The 24,929-nt window shown below is 38.5% G+C and overlaps 1 protein-coding gene across 4 annotated transcripts in view; it reads left to right on the top strand.

The window, feature by feature from the left end:
* Nucleotides 1–24,929, top strand: part of pcx (pecanex) — a 514,715-nt gene that overhangs the window by 239,229 nt on the left and 250,557 nt on the right. For all 4 annotated transcript variants that reach the window (XM_067155270.2, XM_067155269.2, XM_068229749.1 and 1 more), the window contains 2 exons: nt 3,972–6,000; nt 16,950–17,255. In XM_067155270.2, the coding sequence (XP_067011371.2) occupies nt 3,972–6,000; nt 16,950–17,255 (2,335 nt within the window). The remainder of the gene's footprint in view (nt 1–3,971; nt 6,001–16,949; nt 17,256–24,929) is intronic.

Below are 24,929 nucleotides of genomic sequence, written 5' to 3'. Positions count from 1 at the left end.
ACAACTTATTGCGACAAAATTCAGTGAAACAGGTGTTAATTTGAAATAATAATTGATACTAAAAACTGCGTTAACCTAAGAAACAAGGGAATGAGAGAACAAATGATGCAGATGGAAATGAATAATAGTAGCACATGGTGGGGTTGTGGACCTCATAGTTTACAAATTATTAGTTTATAAAAAGGACAAAACAGTTTGAAATCGCTGTCAAAATCCTAGTGGAAACCCATCACATCAAAATGGTCAGGAGGAGAGCGGGAGCAAACATTTTGAGAGAAACCAAGCCTGAATTAAACTGCAGGCGAAAAGCCTGTGATAAGGAGAAAAAACACCTTAAATTTAAGGCTTCAGAAATAGCAGCATTCTTAATATCTTCTCAATCTAGCGGTCCCTTTCTTCATTATTGTTTCATAATGTTGGCTGGTGTTTTGCCTTATTATAGAGGGGTCGGAGGGGCCGCATATAAAAATATGAGAAGCTGTGTTAGGTAGAAGACAGATGCATAGTAAATTGCAGTAATCTAGTGGAAACCGTCAATGAAGTTCTAATCTGTAATGGAAAAAATGAGGTTGTATGAGAAACATGGGTTGATAAGTAAAAAGTGTGGAATGGTTGTGAAGAAAGCTTAAACTTACGGTGTGCAGTAGGTGGTTGTCCTCTCTAGTGGCCTGGCTTTCTCAAAGTAACGGTCTCGTTCGCGTGATCGAGTCTATTGTTGGTTCGGCTGTGTTTGCTAGGATGGAAGGAGCGGAGGGGGAAGGGGAGGTACAGGGCTGGTTTGAGGAAGGGAGGGGTGTTGAGTTGGAGAGATGGAGGTGGGTTTGTTTGGCAAATATAAGGAATGAATGTTTCAAGAGGATGTTAGTTTACTCGCTGACTTCTAAAGCTCGAATGGTGTGGCCTTCTTAAAGTGACGGTCTCGGTCGCGTGATCGAGTCTATTGTTGGTTGGCTGTGTTTGTTAGGTTGGAAGGAGCGGAGGGGGAAGGGGGGTGCAGGGCTGGTTTGAGGAAGGGAGGGGATGTTGAGTTGGAGAGATGGAGGTGGGTTTGTTTGGCAAATATAAGGAATGAATGTTTCAAGAGGATGTTAGTTTACTCGCTGACTTCTAAAACTCGAATGGTGTGGCCTTCTTAAAGTGACGGTCTCGGTCGCGTGATCGAGTTTATTGTTGGTTGGCTGTGTTTGCTAGGTTGGAAGGAGCGGAGGGGGAGGGGTGGTGTGAGGAGGGGGGGTGGGGGGGGGAGTGGTGGTGAGTCGGGGAGATGGAGGTGGGGTTTGTTTTGTGTTATGGAAATTCTGACAAATGTATGGAATGAATGTTTCAAGTAGAATGTTCTTTTTCTCGCTGACTTCATTTAAATTGTGAGTGGGGTTCATAAACTGATCTAAATCGATGTGGATGCTCTCGAGAATGTTGAGCAAGGTGCCTTTTTGCTCATAATGCAAGATCTTCAGGTCTTTGTCTATTGAAGTGTATTCGTGGCTGGATGTTTTATGGTGTTCGCTCATAGCTGAAAAACGATTATATTTGAGAGCGTTGCGATGTTCGGCGTATCTTATGACAAAATTGCGGCCTGTTTGACCTATGTAGCTGGAATTACAGGATTGGCACTTTAATTTGTAAACTCCGGAGTTCAAATATTTGTTGTTGATGTTGCTATTGTTATTGTTGACAGTGTGTGGATTGAAAATGAGTTTGGAGTTGGTGTGGGAGGTTCTGTAAGCTATTTTGATGCTGTGTTTCTTGAAAATATTAGAAATTTGGTAAATGCTACTATTATTGAAAGTGAATGTGGAAAATTTTTCTTTTGGAGCAGAATCTTTTACTAGGGTAGTCTTGGGTCTGCTTTTGTATCTATTGATGATTCTGCTGATGAAGGTTCTATTGTAACCATTGTGTTCTGCAATGTTGTAGATGGTATTAATTTCTTTTTTGAAATTCTTGCGAGATAAAGGGGAGGACCATGCTATTGTAAGCTGCTATTGTAAGCTAGAACAGGTCGATAATTTCAAGTATTTAGGTTGTGTGTTCTCCCAGGATGGTAAGATAGTAGGTGAGATTGAATCAAGGTGTCGTAAAGCTAATGCAGTGAGCTCGCAGTTGTGATCAACAGTATTCTGTAAGAAGGAAGTCAGCTCCCAGACGAAACTATCTTTACATCGGTCTTTTTTCAGACCAACTTTGCTTTACGGGAGCGAAAGCTGGGTTGACTCAGGATATCTTATTCATATGTTAGAAGTAACAGACATGAAAGTAGCAAGAATGATTGCTGGGACAAACAGGTGGGAACAATGGCAGGTGGGTACTCGGAATGAGGAGATAAAGGCTAATTTAGGAATGAACTCGATGGATGAAGTTGTACACACAAATCGGCTTCAGTGGTGGGGTCGGGAGGCGAATGGAGGAGGATATGTTACCTGGGAGAATAATGGACTCTGCTATGGAGGGTAAAAGAAGTAGAGGTAGACCAAAACGACAATGGTTAGACTCGGTTTCTAACGATTTAAAGATAAGAAGTATAGAACTAGATGAGGCCACAACACTAGTTGAAAATCGTGGTTTGTGGCGACGTTTAGTAAATTCACAGAGGCTTGCAGACTGAATGCTGAAAGGCATAACAATCTATAATGATAATGTATGTATGTATGTATGTATGTATGTATGAATGGAATAAAAGCGCAAATAGGCTCACTTTTTCCATAATCACATAACGTTGGTGACGGCCCTTACCAGAGTTTTAAATCATGTTTCTTTTGCAAGGGTTGCCAAATAACATTTCCAGGGCTAGGAAAAAATGTGATCGTACTCGTAGTAAGCGGTAGTACCGAAAAGTCTTGATGCAATAGGTTTATTCATATGTTCCTAATCCTGATATAGGGTACCTATCGCGCGACAGTCATTCGCTGCACTCACTGTACCTTTCACCACAAAATAAATTTCTAACTTGAATGGAATGTGAAATACAAGCAAGCAAAATTAAACATTCCTGACGGTGCTCAATAGCTGCAGTCGCTTAAGTGGGGCCAGTATTCGGGAGATAGTAGGTTCGAACCCCACTATCGGCAGCTCTGAAGATGGTTTTCCGTGGTTTCCCATTTTCACACCAGGCAAATGCTGGGGCTGTACCTTAATTAAGGCGCTTCCTTACCACTGCTAGCCCTTTCCTGTCCCATCATCGCCATAAGACCTATCTGTGTCGGTGCGACGCAAAAAAACAAAAACAAACAACATTCCTGAGGCTAACAGCTTGCTCGCTGAACGTGCGATTTAATCTGTGAAGTTCAGGAATTTTTCCATAATCACGCAACTTACTCGAGTTGGAAATCACGTATGTTTCACAAGGGATGACAAAAAAAATGTTCAGGGTTACAAAAAATGTGATCGTACTAAGCGGTAATAGTGAAAATTCATGAGGTATTTTTTATATAGATTTAATATGATGAGAATCAGGACTTCGAATTTACGACGTGTTAACGAGGAACGACGTTTCACTGTATTTCATTACATTTCAAGTTGGGATTATTTTTCAGTCCTATTTCAATATAGGCCTAGATATTTTCACACTTATTTTATCATTTACTAGTTATTGTTAGCAAGGTGTAAAATTTCCATATCCTGGTCTTATTTTGATGTGAAGGAATGTTCACAGTCATATGCTGATTCATTGCTGAGAATCTATTGTATTTTTGGGATTCCCTTCCATTTCCTCTCTGCACTGTGCTGTTGTGTATTAAAGTTATGTAGTGGAAAGCAACAACTGTCGATTCAAGTCATTGTATTAGTCCTGTTTTCCCATTTCCATATCAGGATATGGAAATTGTCCTTGTTCTTTTGTTTTTTCATGTTTATCCTTGTCTCCTCTTCCCACGCTGATCTGACGTTATGTTTGTTCTATTTTGTTTCTTTGTTCCTCTTATCTATTTGATATATATTTCTTGCAGTATGACTTTCTTTACGTTTGCCACTAGGTCTCGGACTAACCCTCCCCAGCAGACGATGGCGGCGGCGACGACCTCCTCTGTCCCGCTGGCGGCTCTGGCGTCGGTCATCTCTGGAGGGCCTGGTACGCACATTGCAACGTCCCACGACGATACCACCGAGGGTGCCGTGCATTGTTTCAGAGATGAGCATGGGAACTGGCTGTCTTACACGTTTGACGAACGCGGTACTGGGACGGCCAACTCGGGTGTCATGCCTATCGCCGCTGCGGCTGCTGCCAATGGAAAACTCCTCAACACGCTCCTGCGCCAGCAGCACTCTCAACAAAGTCAGCTTGCGGCGTCTGATGCAGGAGCAGACTCCTTGAGTAACTCGTCCATGTCGCTCAATTCTTCAAACATCATAGACCGGACGTCAAACTCCCACTGTGTTCACCACCAGTCTTCTACACCTGTTGCCTCCAAGAATGGCAGCAACGGCATCCCTGTACCCCTGCTGCCTGTCATTCCGTCCACCTCTTCCCACCACCATGGTGTGTACATTCTCGAAGCCGTTATGCCCACCGTGCATCATCAACAACGCAGCCCATTCCACATCTTGACGGAGACTCTGGTGGAACGAAACCGCCACGCTCGGTCTTCTAACGCAGTAGCTGGTGGTAGTGACTCGACAAACCAGAGCACGCTGATACCTGTACCTCCGCCATCCAGTTCTCAGGGAGAAACTGATACAGACATAACATTGTCCAAGAATAGGTATCGCTTAGCAGATCCTGGAGACTCTCCAGGAGACAGTGGAAGACCGAGACATTACTACCGTTATCGTTTGGTTCCGTGTGCACACGTGAAGGTCCGCTTTGACCGCCTCGCACTTCTGGCTTTGCTCGATCGTAACCTGACGTGGTGCGAGACGCTGTTATCTTTGTCTCTCGCGGTCTTGGTGGCCGGTTTCGGTGCTGTTTTGTTGCAAATGGGTTTCTTTCGGGATGTGTTTGCATTTTTATTTTGTCTCGTGATTGCTAGTTGTCAGTATTCCTTATTGAAAAGTGTACAACCCGACGCAGCGTCTCCAACGCATGGGTTTAATCGGATAGTTGCATTCAGCCGTCCCATCTATTTTTGTTTATGCAGTGCTCTAGTGGTGGCTTTAAACACTAGTCTCAAGAACTTCTCAAACGAGGGTCCATCCTTTACTTTATATGGAATGAACTTTCCTAACAAAGATCTCATCAAACTGGCGCGTGATGTATTGACGTACCTTTTACTGTTCTTTCCAATTATTTTTAGTTTAGGTTTATTTCCGCAAATCAATACGTTCATGATGTACTTACTAGAGCAAATAGATATGCACGTGTTTGGTGGGAACGCCACCTCGAGTCTCAGTGCTGTGATATATTGTGTTTGTCGGAGTTTGCTGGCTGTAGCCTTCTTGTATGGTTTTGCGTATGGGGCTCTCAGTGAACCCAAGTCTTCCCAGCATATTCTCTTCTCCATATTTTGTGGACTCTTGGTGGCAACGTCATACCACCTGAGTCGAAGCGCTAGTGATCCGTCGGCCTTGTGGAACATAGTGAAGACGCACCTGTGGCCACCGTCTGACTTGTATGATTCTTCGACTCGGACGTTAAAGCTGGATGAGAAACGAGCCGGAGAGTCTGTGAAACAGTCATCCGATTCAAATACTACTATGAAACATAGCCTGAAGAAAGTAAAGTTGTCTCCTAGTGCGGGTGAGAGTGAGAAGGAACTGGTGGATCCGTTACCTTCCAAGTTGCAGTCGACGGTCCATGCGCGGCTCAAGTCGGACGTGATGGTCTGTGCAGTTGTGGCAGTTTTTGTGTTTGGAGTGCATTGCAGTACGGTTTTCACAGCTTTGCAACCAGATCTCAACCCTGTGTTAATGACTGCAGCTGGTGCGTTGGGTTTCCTCCTCCACTATGTGTGTCCACAGCTCCGCAAGCAATTGCCATGGCTCTGTATTGCCCAGCCCGTTCTGCGGGCGCATGAACATGGCAAGTTCGAGGTTCGTCACCCGGCACGCATCATGTGGTTTGAGAAGGTGAGTATGTGTTATTACTAGTTTAATGTGTTTTGCCTCTTAAGCTTGAACCTTCGAACACTCCAAACCATTGGTACAAGTGAGTCAGAGGGTGCCCAGGTTCAAGTTTGGTATTCTTTGACATAGTTGTTAGAAGGTCTTAGTCAGTTGTACAGTTGGGAAACTTAGGAACTTTTATGTACTTTAATTTCTGGAAATATTGAGTAAATTTGTATCTAAATTAGGAAACAAAAGCTGATCATTGATGGGAATCAAGATAAATTTTGGCCTTTGTTTGAACTGTCCTGTCATAGCATTTTCGTACCTACTCTTGGTACATTTGTGAATTCTCACCTGTTAACAGTTGCCTCCATGAGTTCTAAAAGAAGAGGAAAAATTACTGTATACTATGATGGATGTTTACAAAACTTTTATTAACATTGGTCACAGGCATCTTAAGAGTCTTAGTTGTTCATGATGATAGTTCTTCAGAAATTTCACTCTCATAAGTGACATCTCCAGTGCTTCTATTCAAACTATGGTAATTGAAATCCTCAAGGGTGCTTACTGCTGTCACCTGAGCTACTGATGTATCAACATTTCCCTTGTCTAATCTCATCTTGGGTTGTGTTGTGGATCATTGATCTCCATCTCTGCCTGCCTTTTCATCATTCTTCATCAAAGACATCTTGAAAGTTTGCCACTCTTTTCCTTAGACGTCATTCAAGTTGTTCTCTCTTTATACTGACTTGTCTTTCTTTCTTTTTTTCTTTTTCGTTTGGGCCTACTGAGGACAACAGGGCTCCTCCTCCAGTACTCCTTCATTTTCTGGCTGTGAGCCATCTTTCTTTCCTCTGTCCACATAAGTCTGCTGGTGTGTGTATTCTTCCTACTAGTAAGTGATGTTGGAAAAATTCCCCGAAACTGTGGGTGGATTACATGTTATAATTCTCATATTTTGGTCCGTATTGAAATGTACAATGAAATCAAATAAATAATAAAGTTTAATTATTCCACCTATTCAATACATAAAAAGAGATGTTAATAAAGAATTAAATTTGTAAATAAAATTATAGGGACATGTTTCGCCCTTTAATTAAGGGCATCTTCAGCCTAATCTCAATCTGAAAGTTAATTAATCAGGTACCTGATTGTAATTAAATTAGTATTTATTTATTTATTTTATGCCTTTGTATGGCGAAGTTAGGGCTCACGGCCCTCTCTTACACTTAACCACTACTTACAGTACATAATCACATACTTTGGTAAAGTAACATTAGCAGACCCTTGGAGCTACCTAAATTTATGGAGTAATATTATAGCAGATTATAATTGTTATTTTTAATGATTAATATTATCTAGCCTATCTACATCTACATCACCTAACAATAGTTCTAAATCATGCTTGCACTCATACACACTAACATTCATACAAGCTGGTCACATATTTAAGAGGAAATCTCGACAAGACTGTTTAAATGAGACTGTTGAAGTGCTATTACGTATACTGACAGGGAGTGTGTTCCATAGCCTTGCCCCAGACACTTGGAAAGAGTGGCTGTATACAAATCATAAGGGTAGAAGTCAATCTGGTATTATGTCCATGGAAAGATGAGAGGAAGTTAAAATGTGAGGATAGGTATTCAGGTGTAGATTCGTTTAGAAGTCGAAAAATTAGTGTCGCAGTATGTAAATTCCTTAGTTGATCAATTTTCAGCCAGGATAGCTTCTCATAATAAGGGGAAATGTGTGTCCTAAAGTTCAAAGAAAATATAAATCGTATACAAGAGTTCATTGCCCTTTGAAGTTTCATAGTTTGTTCTGCAGTTGCATTGGTTAATATGACATCACAGTAATAAATTATTGGAAAAATGAGGGTTTGAATAAGTTTTATTTTCATGCTGTGTGGAAGAATGGATAGTTTCATTTTTAGGGGGTGAAGAGATGCATATACTTTTCTGCAGATATTTGTTATATGGTCATTCCAGTTTAATGTGTCATTCATGACAACGCCTAGGTTTTTTACAGACTTCTGAAAAGGTATAGCTTCACCACAGAGCATGAGGTTAGGCTGTTGTATGATGTTAGCGTATTTAAAAGTCTAGATTGTCCTATTATGATTGCTTGCGTTTTCTTCGGGTTAATTAAAGGCAGTTCTCTTTAGCATACGAGTTAATTGAATTTAAAGTCGAGTTCATATGGTGGGTTGCTTTGTCAATGTCGGGGACCTGAAAGTGTGAGTATATCTGAAGATCGTCGGCATAAAGATAATAGTTGCAGTCGTTCAGATGAGAAGAAATGTCATTAATATAGATTACGAATAAAAGAGGTTTAAGAATAAACCCTTGGGGAACGCCAGATAGCTTAGTCCTCCATTCTGTAGTCTTCATGTTTGATACAACTTGCTGTCGTCTGTTTTTGAGGTATGAGCCCAAGAGCTGAATAGCAGAATAAGTTACGTGAAGTTTTTGTAACTTAGCTAACAATATGTTTATATTTACAGTGTCAAACGCACTGTTAAAGTCTAGAAGGATAAGTATAGTCAGTTTTCGTTCATCCATAGCCCGTCTAATGTCATCCATGTTTTTGATTAGTGTAGTTGCAGTACTGTGTCCTTTCTTAAAACCAGACTCGTGCTTCTAGAAGACTGCAGTTTCATTTCTTCACATGAGAGTTTCAACAGTCTAACAATTTTTATGCTGACGTTTGAACTGTTCAATACCTGATAAATTTTCTCTGACACTCTCAACCATCAAAAGGCCCGGCTTTACTTGTTTCAACGTAACAGTTTATTTCAAACCTCACTTGAAGTGAGCAACGGAATCATCTCTTGACAAAATTTACGTTCTTAAGAAACTACCAGTATACAATTTGTTACCAATTTTTAAACAAGGACATTCATAAATTTACGACTATTTGTGTATTAGACTTTATTAAGGTTTCATTTTAAGCATATCAAAACTATTGTCAACCATTTCACTCACCATTTGAAACACATTTCCAATGTCATCTTCATATTCATATGTAATTTAATTACAATCAGGTACCTGATTAATTAACTTTCAGATTAAGATTAGGCTGAAGATGCCCTTAATTAAAGGGCAAAACATGTCCCTATAATTTTATTTACAGATTTAATTCTTTATTAACATCTCTTTTTATGTATTGAATAGGTGGAATAATTAAACTTTATTATTTAATTGACTACACTGTGGGTGGACTTGTGGAGGATTCCCAGTTGTTCCAGATCCGACTTGGCTGAAGAGATCCACTTGTTCCTGCATGCCTTTCCTCTACCTGCCACAGTGAAGATCCTGCTGGAAAGTCTGGAGGGGTTCATGTGGATTGGGTGCCCGTAGAAGACCAGGAACCCTTTTTTTTAATACACGTGATTATGGCTTCCTGATGTTTGTGTAGCTCATTGTTTGGTTCTTAGCGTTTAGATGACCTGGATTATGTGACAGCATGTATGTTGATTTGTTTATATCTTTCATTGAACATTACTCAAACAAAAATAACAAGCCAAGGCATACTTAATTCCTTAAAATGTTATCCATTTAATATTACAACATATATTGAAGTGAAATACTTCACCCATAGAATGTTTGGCTCCATGGCTAAATGGTTAGCGTGCTGGCCTTTGGTCACAGGGGTCCCGGGTTTCATTCCCGGCAGGGTCAGGTATTTCAACCATCACTGGTTAATTTCGCTGGTACGGGGACTGGGTGTATCTGCAGTCTTCATCATTATTTCACCTTCTTCATGACGCGTAGGTCGCCTACGGGTGTCAAATTGAAAAACCTGAATCTGGCGAGCCAATCATGTCCTCGGACACTCTCGGCACTAAAAGCCATACGCCATTTCATTTACCTATAGAATCATATTTGGATTTTAAATATGTTTCATCCATGCATCAACTTTAAGTTGTTTCTCACAATCCTTTATCTGATTGGAGTATTTTGTGCATTGTTCCTAAGTTTCAGAATTTTATGTTTCTAAGAAAATAATCTGTTATCAATTTTGTAATATTACCATACCTGCCAACCCTTCCGATTTACCTGGAAACTTTCTGTTTTTAAACTCTTCTTCAGGTTTTCTGATTTAATTTTATTTCTTCCTATTTTTGAACAATATAACCTCCAGTATGATCAATACTCTTCCCCTAGGATAAATTCTTATGTGATTGTGCAATTTATGCAACTTCATTTACAAGCATATTATTTTATGCTTTATTTGGCGAGTGTATAGCCCATCCACAGATGTGCCAACTCTCTATTTTTGAGAGCAGATTTAGTATTCCTGTATTTTTTTGAAAATCTCAGGCTTCTCCACGTTTTTAAGTAGCTGGAGAGAACTGATGTTCAGTGAGCACTATCAAGGCAGATGGTGTTCGTAATCTCTAAAGTAATGCTTTTTATTTTATCATATCCACATAGCAAAGCCGACTGTGAGACTATTTACAAGAACAAAAACTCACTTCAGATCAAAGCTTCCCCGAAAAGGATTCTGAAAAATAATTAAACCTTAAAATTCGTTCAACAAGGTCAGTGCTTGGTGCATTAATCTAGTTCAGAAATGTATGAAGAGGCCTAAGGCAGTTACAATGTGTTCTAAAGCTCAAATACATGCAATATGTCAAGGAGATTGAAACTCTGGCGCATGTTCTGGGATCTTGTCCTCAAGGTGAACTTTTAAGAAATACGCGTCATCGTAACATCCGCTCGCTAATTGCGGCAACGCTGATGGATTGTGGTTTCCAGGTATTTGAAGAGGTTCATGGTTTAGCGGACAACGGAAGCCGCAGAATGATAGACATCATTGCCTTAAAAAATAAGATAAGTTACACCATTGACCCAAGGCCCGCTTTGAAATCTGTAAGTCGCAGCCCTCGGGTGTCAACCTCGTGAAGAGGAATATTTACTTACCAACAATTCCTTACTGCAGGGAGAAATACTAGCTGGAGGAAATCAACATAGAGGCTCTGATGATTGGAGTGGGGGGGAGCAATTACCGTTTTTGCTGCCAATTTCTGGAAACGGATGTCTCTGCCAGTTATAACGTTCGGGGAGATTGCCATCATAGCCTTAAGTGGTTCATTAATAATTCTAAGAAACTATCGTTACAATTAGATTATCGTCTAAATTTCTCAAGTATATCTGTTTCTCTTTTAAAAATGACTGTAAAAGTATACTTTGTCGCAAGGCAGCCTCTCTATGAGAGAAAGTATTTCACAAAATAAAATCTGTATAGGCCTATACAAAAAAAGACTCTTGTCTGTACATTGCTCAGAATTTTAAAAGAATGGTATTTCTGTATCAGTTGTGTTCAAAGGAACAAGGAAATTCATTTTTTTAATTTTCCGCTATTTCTGTCTGTATGTATGTACAGGTATCACGAGAAAATGGCTGAAAAGAATTTAATGAAAATCGGTATGCAAAGTCGGGGAATGATGGACTACAATCTAAGCCATAAATAATGTTATTCACACTGAGTGAAGTGGTAGTTTAGGGGAAGGGCTAAAATGTAATTCTCAAAATATCTATTTCATTAATGGTCCTATCGATAAATACTACATAACTAAAGTTATATAGAATTACACTCCTGATCATTTATGTCTTATACATTTTTACCATACCAGCTATGATAACAGATATATTAGTGAATTTTGAATTTTGTTGCAAGTCCATATCAGCGCCGAGCTACGAGAAAATGGGTGAACAGAACTGAATGAAAATCAGTATGTAAAGTCTGCTCACGCTGGATAAAATGGTAGTTTAGGGGAAGGTGTCTAAAATTGAATTTTAAAAATACCGGAACCTATGTACTGGTCCTATACACACTGTAACAAAAGTGATAGAGAATACAAGTTCCGAACCGACTATGATAATAGAATAATGAATTTAGTCCAAGCATTGCTAACATGGAAAGATTGTTTAACCGCGTGGTCAGTGATCCGTATCGACAAGGAAAAATCTGAAGAAGATTATGAAAAATGAGAGATCGCTTGAAGAGTAAGACGAGAGGGAGTCATGAAAAAATTAAGGATATGTCGTGCAGAGCTTGAGGGTTTCCCCAGTGAGCTGTACGTGTAATAAATAAACAAATAAATAAATAAATAAATAAAGAAAGAAAGAAAGAAAGAAAGAAAGAAAGAAAGAGAAATAAAATGAATGAATGTTTGTTGCATATTCTTCAAACTTACATCATCAATAATGTGTCATAATATGTTGGGATATACCACATAAAAAAACTCCTGATTTTAAAATTTTGAAACGTCTGACCTGTCCACCTTCGTGTATCGTGTTTGCCTTAAAGCTGGGAATTCGGGACGGCAAGCGAGAGAGGCCGCCGACTCCGTTAATGAATCAGGCCGAAAGACTGAGTTCGTTATTGTGTCGTTTGCACACTGTTTAACATTGTTCTGTGCGTAGTTTCGTTGGAGGTGTAGGTCACGTGTTTTTTCTTGCGGTTCTGTGCTTTTCCCACTGTTGAAGTCGTAAAAATGTACGAGACATATTGATCTGTTTTGTATGTCGTAGTTTTGTGTATTTCAGTGCATTAATGTTCATTCTTACTTCATAATTTCCTTGACTTCAGTGACTTTGAGTCAGTGACAGTTTCTGGTATTTTCTCTTCACGTTATGACCACAAAACATAAATGTTATCTCAGGTGTTCAGAGATGCCTATAAAATTGAATTTCTGTTCATTTTACAGTCTAATAAAGGAAACTATTATGCATTTTATTCCGTATGTTGGTGTGATCTAAATATTATTATTTATGTGTGTGTGTCATAAATGAGAATGATTAGGTACAATTTATTGTAACTGTTTTTATGTTTTCTTAGTTTAAGATTTTAAATTTAATGGTCAAGTCACATTGGAACCATATATATGTATGCCTTTTATCTTGTCCTTTTTTCATTGAGACCGTTGTGCAATGTACGTAATGAAATCCAAGAATTTAAAAAATCTTCCTATTTTTGTCACGCTCTTATGGAAGTAGTGTATTGCCAATCGCACAGCAGAAATTCAACAAATGTTTTCCTCTTCATGGGGCAGCAAGCAAGCCAATTTAATACAAGCATAGAATCTGCTCACATATGAACACTTTCAATAATCAAACATAGACTGGTAAGAGTTTTCTTTACAAGTCTCACTAGCAATAAAGCTATGCATAATTCTAAATGTGATAGTGTGATTTGTTTTAGCGAGGCTACTTTTGATTTTGCACAAAGCAGCATGACCACAGTCTTCCCTTCATGATCAGAAGATCTTATATAGATGCAGGTTCCATATGCTCTTTCTGAGGCATCCCAAAATCTATGAACTTGAATGCCACAGATTGTCACTAGCCGTGGAATGCTTATATTTTAAATAAGTTGAAGTTAGTTAGAAAGCCTTTTCCAATTCTGTAGACATCGTGAGGTTAATGGGTCATCCCAAGGTGCCTTATTTTGCCGAAGATGTTGTATAAATATCTTTCAAAGAATTATCATAAGAGCTAGTAAGCTGTTATTTTAGAAACCTTTAAGAAATAGTGCTACATTCGCATGTGTTATACTGCTCCACACAAAGTCTTTTAACCTTAGCTTACTGTCAACATGCAATAAGAGTAATTCAGTCGGAGTTAAATCTTGAACGCTGGATTCGCCATTTTAATGCTGAAAGTGCATCTTGAAATGTGTTTATTCCAGTTCTGTAGAACTTTGTTTTCTTGGGAGTTCTAGCAACTGTTTGACATATTGGACAATGGTACTTTTTTTCTGTTTTATATTGTAGGTATTTGTAACGTTACTGAAATGCTTATGTTTTTGATTGTGTCCTTTGAGTGTTGAAAGTAATGAAATCTTTCTATGTTTGACAGATCCTCATTAGCTGTGATAAGTTTTTCAAAAGTGTCTTTATAATGCAACCATATGGTTAAATTACCATCGAAAGTTGGCAGGTTTACTTCTTTTATAGCAGGAATCATTTACAGAAGGAGCATGTAAATCAACTTCATTTCTTGTAACTGTTAAGTTGACTGCGTCTTGTGGTTTAGATTCTACTACATTGTCACGGTATTTGTCATGTTGGGCATCTTCCGACTCATGAGATAACTCCAAGTGTAACTGAATTGCTTGGAATTCTTAGTTGAGTGATTCCAATTCCAATCTATTTAACCTTTTCACTCCCACGCCCGAGTTAACTTGGACATCCGAGTGTCTTCCGCCGTCCCAACCATGAGTTAACTCGTATTTTAAATGCCCCGCTCTCTCACAGTGCCAAATTTAGTTGTATGTTCCAGTTCTGTTGTTGAACATGAGATGGCATCATCTGACAATGTTCAGGGAAGAACACATCTATCTCGATACATCGCAAGTGCCGTATATTTAGTCTCGACCCTTACACTATTCTTTGACAGCTGTCTTGAGTCGCCCAACATGGCTGCATCCACAAGCACTAGTAAACAAAGTTTGATGGAAGGTGATATTTTAGATATTTTAGGTAATGTTGACGAGTCCGACTATTACAAGGATAGTGAAGATGATATATTAGTGAAAGTGATAGTAGGAGTGATTTATCTGAAGGTGGGGAGGAGGAGGAGGAATTAGAAATCCAACCTGATGACATGGTGCACAAACGACCGAGGTTAGTGCCACCACACACAGTTTCTCGTAGAACCTGGATAAATAACGCTAATTTTACACCAATAAAACATTATTTTGACCCAACCCAGTCTGGCATTAGGGACGAACTTAACATCAACGAACATTCTACTGAATACGAAATATTCATTACGTTATTCACAAAGGATTTGTTTTCCCACATATCAAAGGAGACAAATATTTTCGCTAGGTGCAGGCAACTCCTAATGTCTCACAACAGCAAATGAACGCATGGCACAATGTAGATGAGGCTGAATTGATTGTTCTTTTTCTTTAACCATGTTGATGGGTCATGTAAGGAAGCATAGTGTTGCAGAGTACTGGAGCCTAGATCCTCGCATAAATACTCCAATATTTGGAAACGTCATGTGTCTCAACAGATATCAGATGATTCTAAGAATGCTACATTTCAATGACAACAGTACAATGACACCTGGAAATAGGCTACATAAAATTGGACCAGTAATAACAACTTTGATGCATCCAAATAAAGTGATAGTGCCATTTGAAAACCTTGCCATTGATGAAACTTTAGTGCTTTACAAGGGCCGTGTGTCATTCCTCCAGTACATACCACCAAAACGGTCGAGGTTTGGTTTGAAACTCTTCGTGTTAGCTGACTGTGAAACTGGTTATATTCTGGATTTTATCATATATGTTGGAAAAGGTACAGAAATTGACTTTGAGGAATTGAAAGAGGCTGGAATATCAGGAAGGGTTGTTTTGACACTGATGAAGCCATATTTTGACAAGGGGCATAAGCTTTTCATTGATAATTGGTATATGTCTCCATTTCTTTGTGAGAAACTCCATGAGAAAGGTACAAATGTATGTGGAACTGTAAGAAGAAATAGACAAGGCTTGCCAGGACCAGTTGAGAAGAAAGTCAAGAAAGGAGAGACAGAAGTTCATCATACTGATAAATTGTTTATTTATTCACTGGTGTGACAAGAGAGAAGTGTATACACTTTCAACAATGCATGACAGTGAAATGGTGACCTTAACAAAGTGTGATAAGCAGACACTAAAACCTGAATTGATAGTGGATTATAACAAAAACATGGGACTAGTGGATTCTGTTGATATGCAGCTCAGCTTCATCAAGTCGGGAAGAAAGTGTATCAAATGGTACAAAAAACTTCTCTTTCATATTCTGGACATTATCGTTAGGAATGCCTGCATAATAATGAAGATGCTAACAGGATGAAACGTGTCCCTGAAGGAGTTCAGACTGAACCTCATTCGTCAAATGCTGAAGCAGTTTGGCAGCCATCAGGAAACTACCAGGAAAGGAGGCCGTCCATCACCAATGAGACTTGTGGAAAGACACTTCCTGTCTCCTATACCAGCTACAGGGCCTACCAGAGAATGTGTAGTGTGTTCCAGGACAAATAAGACAAGCCATAAGAGTAAGAGGAAGGAAACTAGATATGAATGTGTCAAGTGTAGTGCTTCACTTTGTGTACACCCCTGCATGGAAATTTACCACACAGTAGTGAAGTTTCGATGAAAATGCAAAGGGATAATGTTTTAATTTCATTTTTGGTCATAAAACTTTGTAAATAGTTGTAAATATAAAATAAATATTAGCTTATTTCAGGTAGTGTGAAATAATCGAAAATAACCGGGATGGGGCATGCATAAGCAGGAAAGATACTTGGGAGTGGAAAGGTTAATTTAATCTGAATTAGTGCAACATCAGTGTTGGCAAATGTTAAATGCGGCTAAGACCTGCTTTTGTGATTTCTCTTTCCTTAACAGCTTACTTTCTATTAGCGTCATTATATACAATATCTAACCGATCATTCTTATAATTTACACACAGTTTGATACTTCACAAGAAATAAATGTGTTGGGGTGACATCTTAACCTATCATTCATATTGCATCACCATTATGAAGTAGTGTAAATATTACTTACATGTATGTCTTCAGTTACCTTTAGTGATGTTAACTTAATAGTAATAATAATAATAATAATAATAATAATAATAATAATAATAATGATATCACGGGCTGGAGGACCAATAAATGTGTGCATGAAAGGGAAGGAACATTGTAATTATCATCAGAATAGGATGTGTTTGTTTTTAAGAAAAGCCTTGTTGCTATGTACAACCAAGATAACAATTGTCATGTTGCCAATTTGTATACTTTAAGAGAGTAGTGAACAAAAATTACTGATATTGGCACTGGAATCTGACTATTATAAATCACGAACAGGAAGCATCAGGGGAGCAGCCCTAAAGAGCTTGCTTATTTTGTGAACATGCCTCCTAACTGTGTGTTGTGTTGAACTCTGTGATGACTTCCTTTGTTCAGGCGTACGTGTACCTGTGTTTCCTGGAGCGTAATCTCCTCTATCCAGTGCTGTTCCTGGGTGCGCTCACAAATGACTCTGCTACAGTGGTGCAGAGGCTTGGTCCCTTGGGCGGCTCTCTCGTCGTGGTGGTGTGTGGCCTCAAATGTCTGCGCGGCTCCTTCTCGGATGCGTCCTGTCAGTATCTGATCCTGGTGTTTGCCATTCTCCTCTTCCAGATGGACTACAAGGTCTACAGCGAGACGTTCCTTGTAGATTACTTTTTTATGAGCGTACTCTTCAGCAAGATGTACGAGTTCATGCTCAAGGTGAGGTCATAATAAATGCAGTCATGTCACCACTACATTGTATAGGGGAGACATGACTGTAAAGCTTTTAGCTATCGCTGCCAATTTCGTTTCAGAATAGTTGTCGACAGTTTTTGAATTATGGATGTTTTTCTTGCATTTTACCATGCAACAAAGAAAATGGTCCTTTTGTTACAATTTTTAATTTTTAAAGTTGAAATTTATACACCAGGTCCTTAACACATGCACACAGTTTCATTTCGTGCAAGAAGTGCAGAAGGTACTATTTTTTTCAATTTTGTCTTCTGTATAGAATTTGAAGACGCAAAATAAAGGTAGTCGTATTCACTTGATCATAGTAACTTTTAAATTCTTATACATACAGGAAGATTTTCTGGTAGTTTCACTGGAATGTGATGGAAAATGTCATGCAAGGAACATTTAGTATACTACGAAGTCCAGAAATGGTGGTAGGGTGAAAGTAATTACATTTTTTGAGAGAGAAAAATTAAAGAATTTTTAAACCAAAAATTTAAAATCTATATCTTGGACGGAATGTGTTCCTTTATTTGGTGTTGTTTTTTGAGTTTATTTTGTGACAAGTGAACTGAAGGAGTCTGTAAAATGGACAGCTGGAATGACCTGTGAGATTGAGCTGCAGTCCTCTAAACAGTTCTGTCTAATGTGTAAATCGAAAGCATGTGGTTCAGGTTTGGAAAAATACACATACTTTGGGTGTCTTCTAAATTGTTAATGGGAGTTCTCACAAGAAGTTCATGCTAAAATCGAACAAGTTCTGAACTCATGAACAAATTGAAGTTATTCAGCAATAAACACTTTAGCATTCGGTTCAAGACGAATACTTATCTCATGGATAGAGAGAAGTTCTGCTGACAATTACTTGGTAAGAAGTACAGTAAAACCTCGTTAAGACGTTCCTTCAAGGGACAAGGAAAGAGAATGTGTTAAGCGAGAAAACGTACTGCTGAATATACAAAAAAAACTATCCAACAGGGATATAGAAACTCTAGCTAAGATTTTTTTCTGGTATGGCATTTTACATCGTGTATCCACGGGTACAGTGAAAAATATGTCTAAAATTTCCAAAGGTGTGAAAAAACGCGAGAGAACAAACATGAAAACGTTTTCTGCTGGGGCTTATAAAATAACAAGTGCAGTGAACGGTGTAATAAACAGCAGTTAACACTTACTAAAACATGTGAACAGGGGGTCAATAAAAATATTGGAAGTATTATTGCAGATCGCACTCTTTCTAATGTTGGTAGAAGCCTTTTATTTTGGATCAGTGGATTATTAAGCATTATTTTCTGAATTGGAGGTTATACTCGACCATGTGTGACTGGAAGGAATAACCTTGGCCTCCATGTTGAAGTTGACAAAACTTCGACCAACTCGAGTGATCGTGACAAAACTCGAAGGTGCAGAGTTCAACATTCGCTTTCTGACGGATTTTAATTTTTTGTTCATTAGTAAGGATTTTCATGACTTTGTATGCATAACTAGGCTATCACAAGACAAATATGCATCACGCTAGTCAGTTTCACTTGATTGTGTTCCAGATATAGGCTATCGTATCACTTCATAGAACCACTCAACACAAAATAGGCTCACTGTGTTATTCAGCAGTCTTGCTGCTAACCAGCAAGCAAAGTGAAGTTCCCGTAAACACGCAACTGTGGTGACGGCTATTACCCGAGTTGGAAATCACGTTTCTTTTACAAGGCGTGACAAAGAACATTTAAATGTGATCGTATGGAGCAGTAATAGCAAAATTCATGACGTGATAAGAGAGTTATTTTTATATAGATTTAATACGATGAGACTTTGAATTTAGGACCTGTTCATAAGGAACGCACTAACGAGGTTTCACTGTATAGACTTTTGCAACTTGTTCTGCAAGGGAAAAATTGATGGCAGAAAAAGGATCTCTTGATTGTGTAACTCGTAAGATTGGTACCAACAATATATATACTCACTATTTTATTCAGCAAAGGACAAATCTATAATCACCAGAATGGTTGCCAACCTTTGTTGAGGAGGAGGACATAAGCTATTTTTGAAGGCATAAAGAGTACTTATACTGAACTCAAACCACTGAACTTGTATTTTATAATGAACGTTATAGGGTTAGAAAGAGAATTTGGAAATATTGACTGCAAAAGAATGAAAAGTTATCAACTTATCAGTTAGTCTTTCTAAAACATAATATTCTTTTTCTTCTTCTAAAGCACATGTTATGTCAAATATAGTATACTGAACACCAAGATCATGGTCTACTGTGCTATTGTCATATCACCACTGCTTTACGCTTACCTACGGTCAGGATATAAAAAAGCTAGAGCGCTGCCATCTGCAAAAACTTGGATCCATCTTGAACATTGAATGGGAGGACCTTGCATTTCTTGAGAAAGCGCATGAGGCTACCATTGTCTCCGATGGATAGGGAATATCTATCGCATGAGTGATTAGGCTTCCTCGTCAACTTCTGTTTGGTGAACTCTGCTCTAGCACAAGACTTCATGGAGACCCTTTAGGACATTTCAAGGATCAGCTAAAGCATAGTATGAAAAGAGTTGGTATTGGTATTTTTTTTTTCTCTTCCAAAATGGCGCCCGGTAATGACGACGTAGTGTTTTATTCTCCGAGTAAATTAACCGTAAAATGTGACGAAAAGTGCGGAAAATGTCGAAAATTAATGAAAAATGGAATGTTGTGTGATTCGTGTGATCGATGGTGGCATTATAAGTGCGGAAATTGCCCTAGAGACGTAAAAACTAATGAAAATGTTGACTGGATTTGTGAGCAGTGTGTTCGGAATGTTGTTGGGGACGGCGTTGACGAAGCACCGAAAACAGTCGATGAGGAATATGAAAGTGCATTAGAAATTATAAACATTCTAAAAAAGGACAATGAGACTCTTAAAGTTGAAAATATAGAATTAAAAGAAAGACTGCGATCGCTAGAATTTGGGACTGACCATTCTTCGAGTGATATACCGGTACAAGTAACAAACTCGAGCACGTGGTGTCAAGTAGTTCGTGGATGGCCGGCTAAGAAGAAATCTACAACTGAATTTCCGGAAATAAACATTAGAAATAGGTTTTCTGCCCTAAATAATTTAATCCTGGAAGAAAGTGATCGCGCGCGTGAAACCAAATCATCGCGATCCGTTGCCGTGCCGAGTTTAAAATTTAGGCCTAAATCAGCGAAGGTAGCTGTGTTTGGTGATAGCCAAGGAAGGGGAATTGCGGGAGTGATTAACGACGAGAATATAGCAGCAACCGGAGAAATATATCCAGGAGCTTCTATCAGCAGTGTTGTGGAAAACGTAGAAGCAGCAACTAGGAACTTCGGGAGCGGCGATGCAGTGCTTATCATCGGTGGGACGAACGACGTAGCTCGCGACGACGCCAAGAATGTAAGATCACAACTTAAACATACACTAGGAAAGCTGACCCACACTAACGTTTTTGTAGAGAACGTGCCCCACAGGCATGATTTGAGTAGAGACTCGTGTGTGAACATTGAAGTGGACAAGGTCAATACAGATATTGTTAAAATTTGTAAACATTTTCGGAATACTCAGGTTATTGAATGCAGCAGTTTTGAGTGATACTGTTATACAAAACATGGCCTCCATCTAAACAATTCAGGTAAACGAAAGATAGCAAATATAGTTCTAGATTTTATTAATCTTAAGATATGTACTGTAAAACAGGCAACTCCCTTGAGTTATAATACTGACCAGGAAAACTAGTAGAAAGAGCCAGCTGTACTTCAAGCTGGCTCAGTCAACTAGAAAAAGAAACTCAGGATAGTAAGGAATTTCAAGTTATCCAATTGCAACAGTCAAGTTTTAGGGAGGAAGGGGGTCTGAGATTGCTCTTGGTAAACTGTCAAAGTGTAGTAAATAAACAATTAAAATTCGGTACATTGATGGAATCTTATGAGACTGATGTGGTGATAGGAGTGGAATCGTGGTTGAAAGAAGGGGTGGGTAATAATAGAGAAGTATTTCCAGAAGGGTACACAGTCTATCGTAGAGACCGAGGAGATGAAAAGGGAGGGGGGGTGTTTATTCTGGTGAAGGAAACTTACTGTTCACATGAATGGTTTACCGATGAAAGGGATGAAATATTAGGGATAAAATTAGTTTGTGATAATATGAAGGAGGTGGGAATTATAGGAACATACAGACCTGGAAGAGAGGAAAGAGACATGGAAATCTTTGAAAAAATAATAGATTATACTCATAAAAATAATAATAATGATATGGTAATAATTGGGGGAGATCTAAATTTGCCTGAAGTTGAATGGAAAGGAGCTGCAAGTGAAGCCCATGAACAGAAACTGGCAAATAAGTTAATTTGGGAGGGAGGATTTACACAAGTAGTACAAGAACCGACTCGTCTCAATAACTTACTAGATGTATTCTTGGTTAAACCATGGGAAATTGATAAAACTGAGAATTGTAGGAATAGGAGACCATAAGGCTGTAATAATGGATGTAGGACTCGTACCAAAAAGGCTTAATAACAGGGTTACACAAGACAAGAAATTGTACAGAAAAACTAAAGTTGATGAATTTGGGACTTACCTTAAATCACAATTCAGTTGTTGGATAAGTGAAGGGAGTAACGTGGATACACTTTGGGCTAAATTTAAAGGAATTATTTGGGAAGGAGAGAAGAGATTTGTACCTGTTAAGAAGGGTAAAATGACCTCAGACCCTGTTTAATATACAAGATTAAAAAGAAAATGTAGAATAGTAAACAGGAAAATCAAAGAGGGTAGGGAGAGTAGAGAAACTAGAAAACAGCTAATGAGGGAACTGAATAGAGTGAAAAAGGAAGCAAAAGAGAATTATATGAATGGCATACTTCAAGAGGGTAATGACCACAAAGGGAAATGGAAAAAGCTGTATTCATATATCAGGAATCAAAAAGGAAAAGGAGTCCAAATTCCTACAATGGTGGGAGAAGGGGGTGAACACTATTTAACAGATACTGAGAAAGCAAACCTATTTAGTAGGGAATTTAGAGATTCAGTAGATGATTGTCAAGAGTTGGAAACCGAAACAGAAGATAGAGAGGGAGAGAGACAGAGGGAAACAAGAAGCTTCTCATTCACAAACGAAGATATTTTCGGAGAAATCCAACTGCTTCAGCAAGGAAAAGCAGCAGGAAGTGATCAAATTACTGGGGAGGTATTAAAGACAATGGGGCAGTACATAGTGCCTTATTTAAAATTTCTCTTTGACTATGTCATAAATAATAGTGTAATACCAAAGGAATGGAAGGAATCTATAATAATACCAATTTATAAAGGAAAGGGTGATAAAAGGAAACCAGAGAACTACAGACCAATCAGCCTGACCAGTATAGTTTGTAAAATTCGGGAGAGTTTAATATCGAAGTACATCAGAGGGATATGTGATGATAAAAATTGGTTCATGAGGAGCCAGTATGGATTTAGAAAGAAATTTTCTTGTGAGGCACAACTGGTGGGATTTCAGCAGGACATATCAGATCAGTTGGATTCAGGAGGTCAGTTAGATTGCATAGCCATAGATCTTTCCAAAGCCTTTGATAGAGTGGAACATGGAATATTATTAAAGAAATTGGAGGGAATAGGATTGGACGTAAGGGTTACACGTTGGATAAAAGCATTTCTAAATTCAAGGGTTCAGAAAGTCAAAGTAGAAAATAATGTATCGCAGGAAGAGAAATTTTGGAAGGGAATTGCACAGGGTAGTAAAATCGGTCCGTTACTTTTCTTAATACACGCAAATTATTTTGGGGAACAATATAACATCAAAAATAAGATTGTATGCAGATGACATAATTGTTTATAGAGAAATAAACAACATTGAGGATTGTTCAGAATTACAAAGGGACCTTGAAAGTATCCAACAATGGGTTGAAGAAAATAATATGAAGGTTAATGGAGGCAAATCAACTGTTACAACTTTTACAAACAGGAGCTTTAAAACTGAATTTGAATATACTTTGGATGAGGTAGTTATCCCAAAAGATGGCAAGTGCAAATACTTAGGTGTGAGATTTGAAAGTAATTTGCACTGGAAGGGTCATACTGATGACATTGTTGGGAAAGCATACAGATCATTTCATGTCATAATGAGGCTACTTAAAGGATGCAACAAAGAATTAAAAGAAAAAAGTTACTTGAGTATGGTTTGTCCATTATTGGAATATGCAAACAGTGTTTGGGATCCTCACCAAGAACACCTAATAAAAGAAACATATAGTGTGCAGAGGAAAGCAGCAAGATTTGTAACAGGGGATTTCAGGAGAAAGAGTAGTGTATCAGAAATGTTAAAGGAACTTGGGTGGGAAATTTTAAGTAAGAGAAGGGAGAAAACTAGACTTACAGGATTATATAGAGCCTATACAGGAGAAGAAGCATGGGGAGATATCCGTGAGAGGCTTCAGTTGGAAAATAATTATATCGGCAGGACTGACCACAAATATAAAATTAGAAGGAATTTTAGCAGAAGCGATTGGGGTAAATTTTCATTCATTGGGATGGGTGTGAAGGAGTGGAACAGTTTACCAGGGGTAGTGTTTGATCCTTTTCCAAAATCTGTACAGATATTCAAGAAGAGAATAAACAGCAACAGAGAAAATAAATGAAGTGTTAGAGGGCATTCGACCAGTGCAGGTTATTGTAAATAAAAAAATGTGTGTGAATAAATTAATTCCATCCCCTGGTCTAAGGAGTTTGGACAGCCAAAGTAGGGGACTGCCTGTAGGGGTGAAGTACAGTGGGGACTTCGAGGGCCCTGGGACCTCTACGGTAGCTCTGAAGGCCCTTCAGGAACTCTGAAAAGTGGTGGCAAGAGGAGCTCTGGTTAAGACGCAGCAGGTCGTTATGCTACTTAGGATCCAGAACGGGTAAAAAAAAATAGTAAATAAATAAATGCAATGTAAATATTAATGTTATACCAGATTTATAGTATCATTTGAAGTAATTCCACATACTGTATATCAGTTGACTATATTTGTAAGTAGTACAGGAGATATTATAAGTAGAATTTTGTAAACAATATAAATTTATTAAGGATGAGCTGTGTGTTTAATAGAAAACATTGTTAGCGTAAATTGTATAATATTGTATTATAGGAAAAATTTTCTTCTCTTGTTAATTTAATATTTAGTGCTTGACAATAATGTATTTTAGTGTACCATTTGCCACCGAGGTAGACACCTCATTTGCAAATATAGAGATTTTAATTTGATTTGATATGCTTGCTGAGAATCATACACTTTAGTGCCACAGTGTTTCTCTATTAGTTACTGTGTTTGAAGAGGCTAAACGACAAGCACCGAAGCTCTGTCAAGCTCATCCCCACCCTCTCCCAGCCATTTGTGTGGACATATTTTTCATGACAAGATTGGGCTACTAAGTCATATGAAACATATTCCAAAGCATGGAGAGTGTGAAAATGTAAATTGGTGAAGAATGTGTTTACTGGGATAAGAGTTGCAGCTGACGACAATGATTCTACTAAATGCAGAACAATGAACATGAGGGAGGATAAAGATTTGCTTGCCCATCCACTCTAGACATTGGAATAAACACGCTGGCAAGCTGTGTTCGATATCTTCATGTATTTCCGCGCACGAAAATCTCTACAGATTCAATTGTTTTGGT

The sequence above is a fragment of the Anabrus simplex genome, chromosome 11, assembly GCF_040414725.1.
Source record: "Anabrus simplex isolate iqAnaSimp1 chromosome 11, ASM4041472v1, whole genome shotgun sequence".
NCBI classification, from domain to species: domain Eukaryota; kingdom Metazoa; phylum Arthropoda; class Insecta; order Orthoptera; family Tettigoniidae; genus Anabrus; species Anabrus simplex.
Note: the sequence above shows the minus strand (reverse complement) of the source record. Positions and strands in the feature narration are given on the sequence as shown.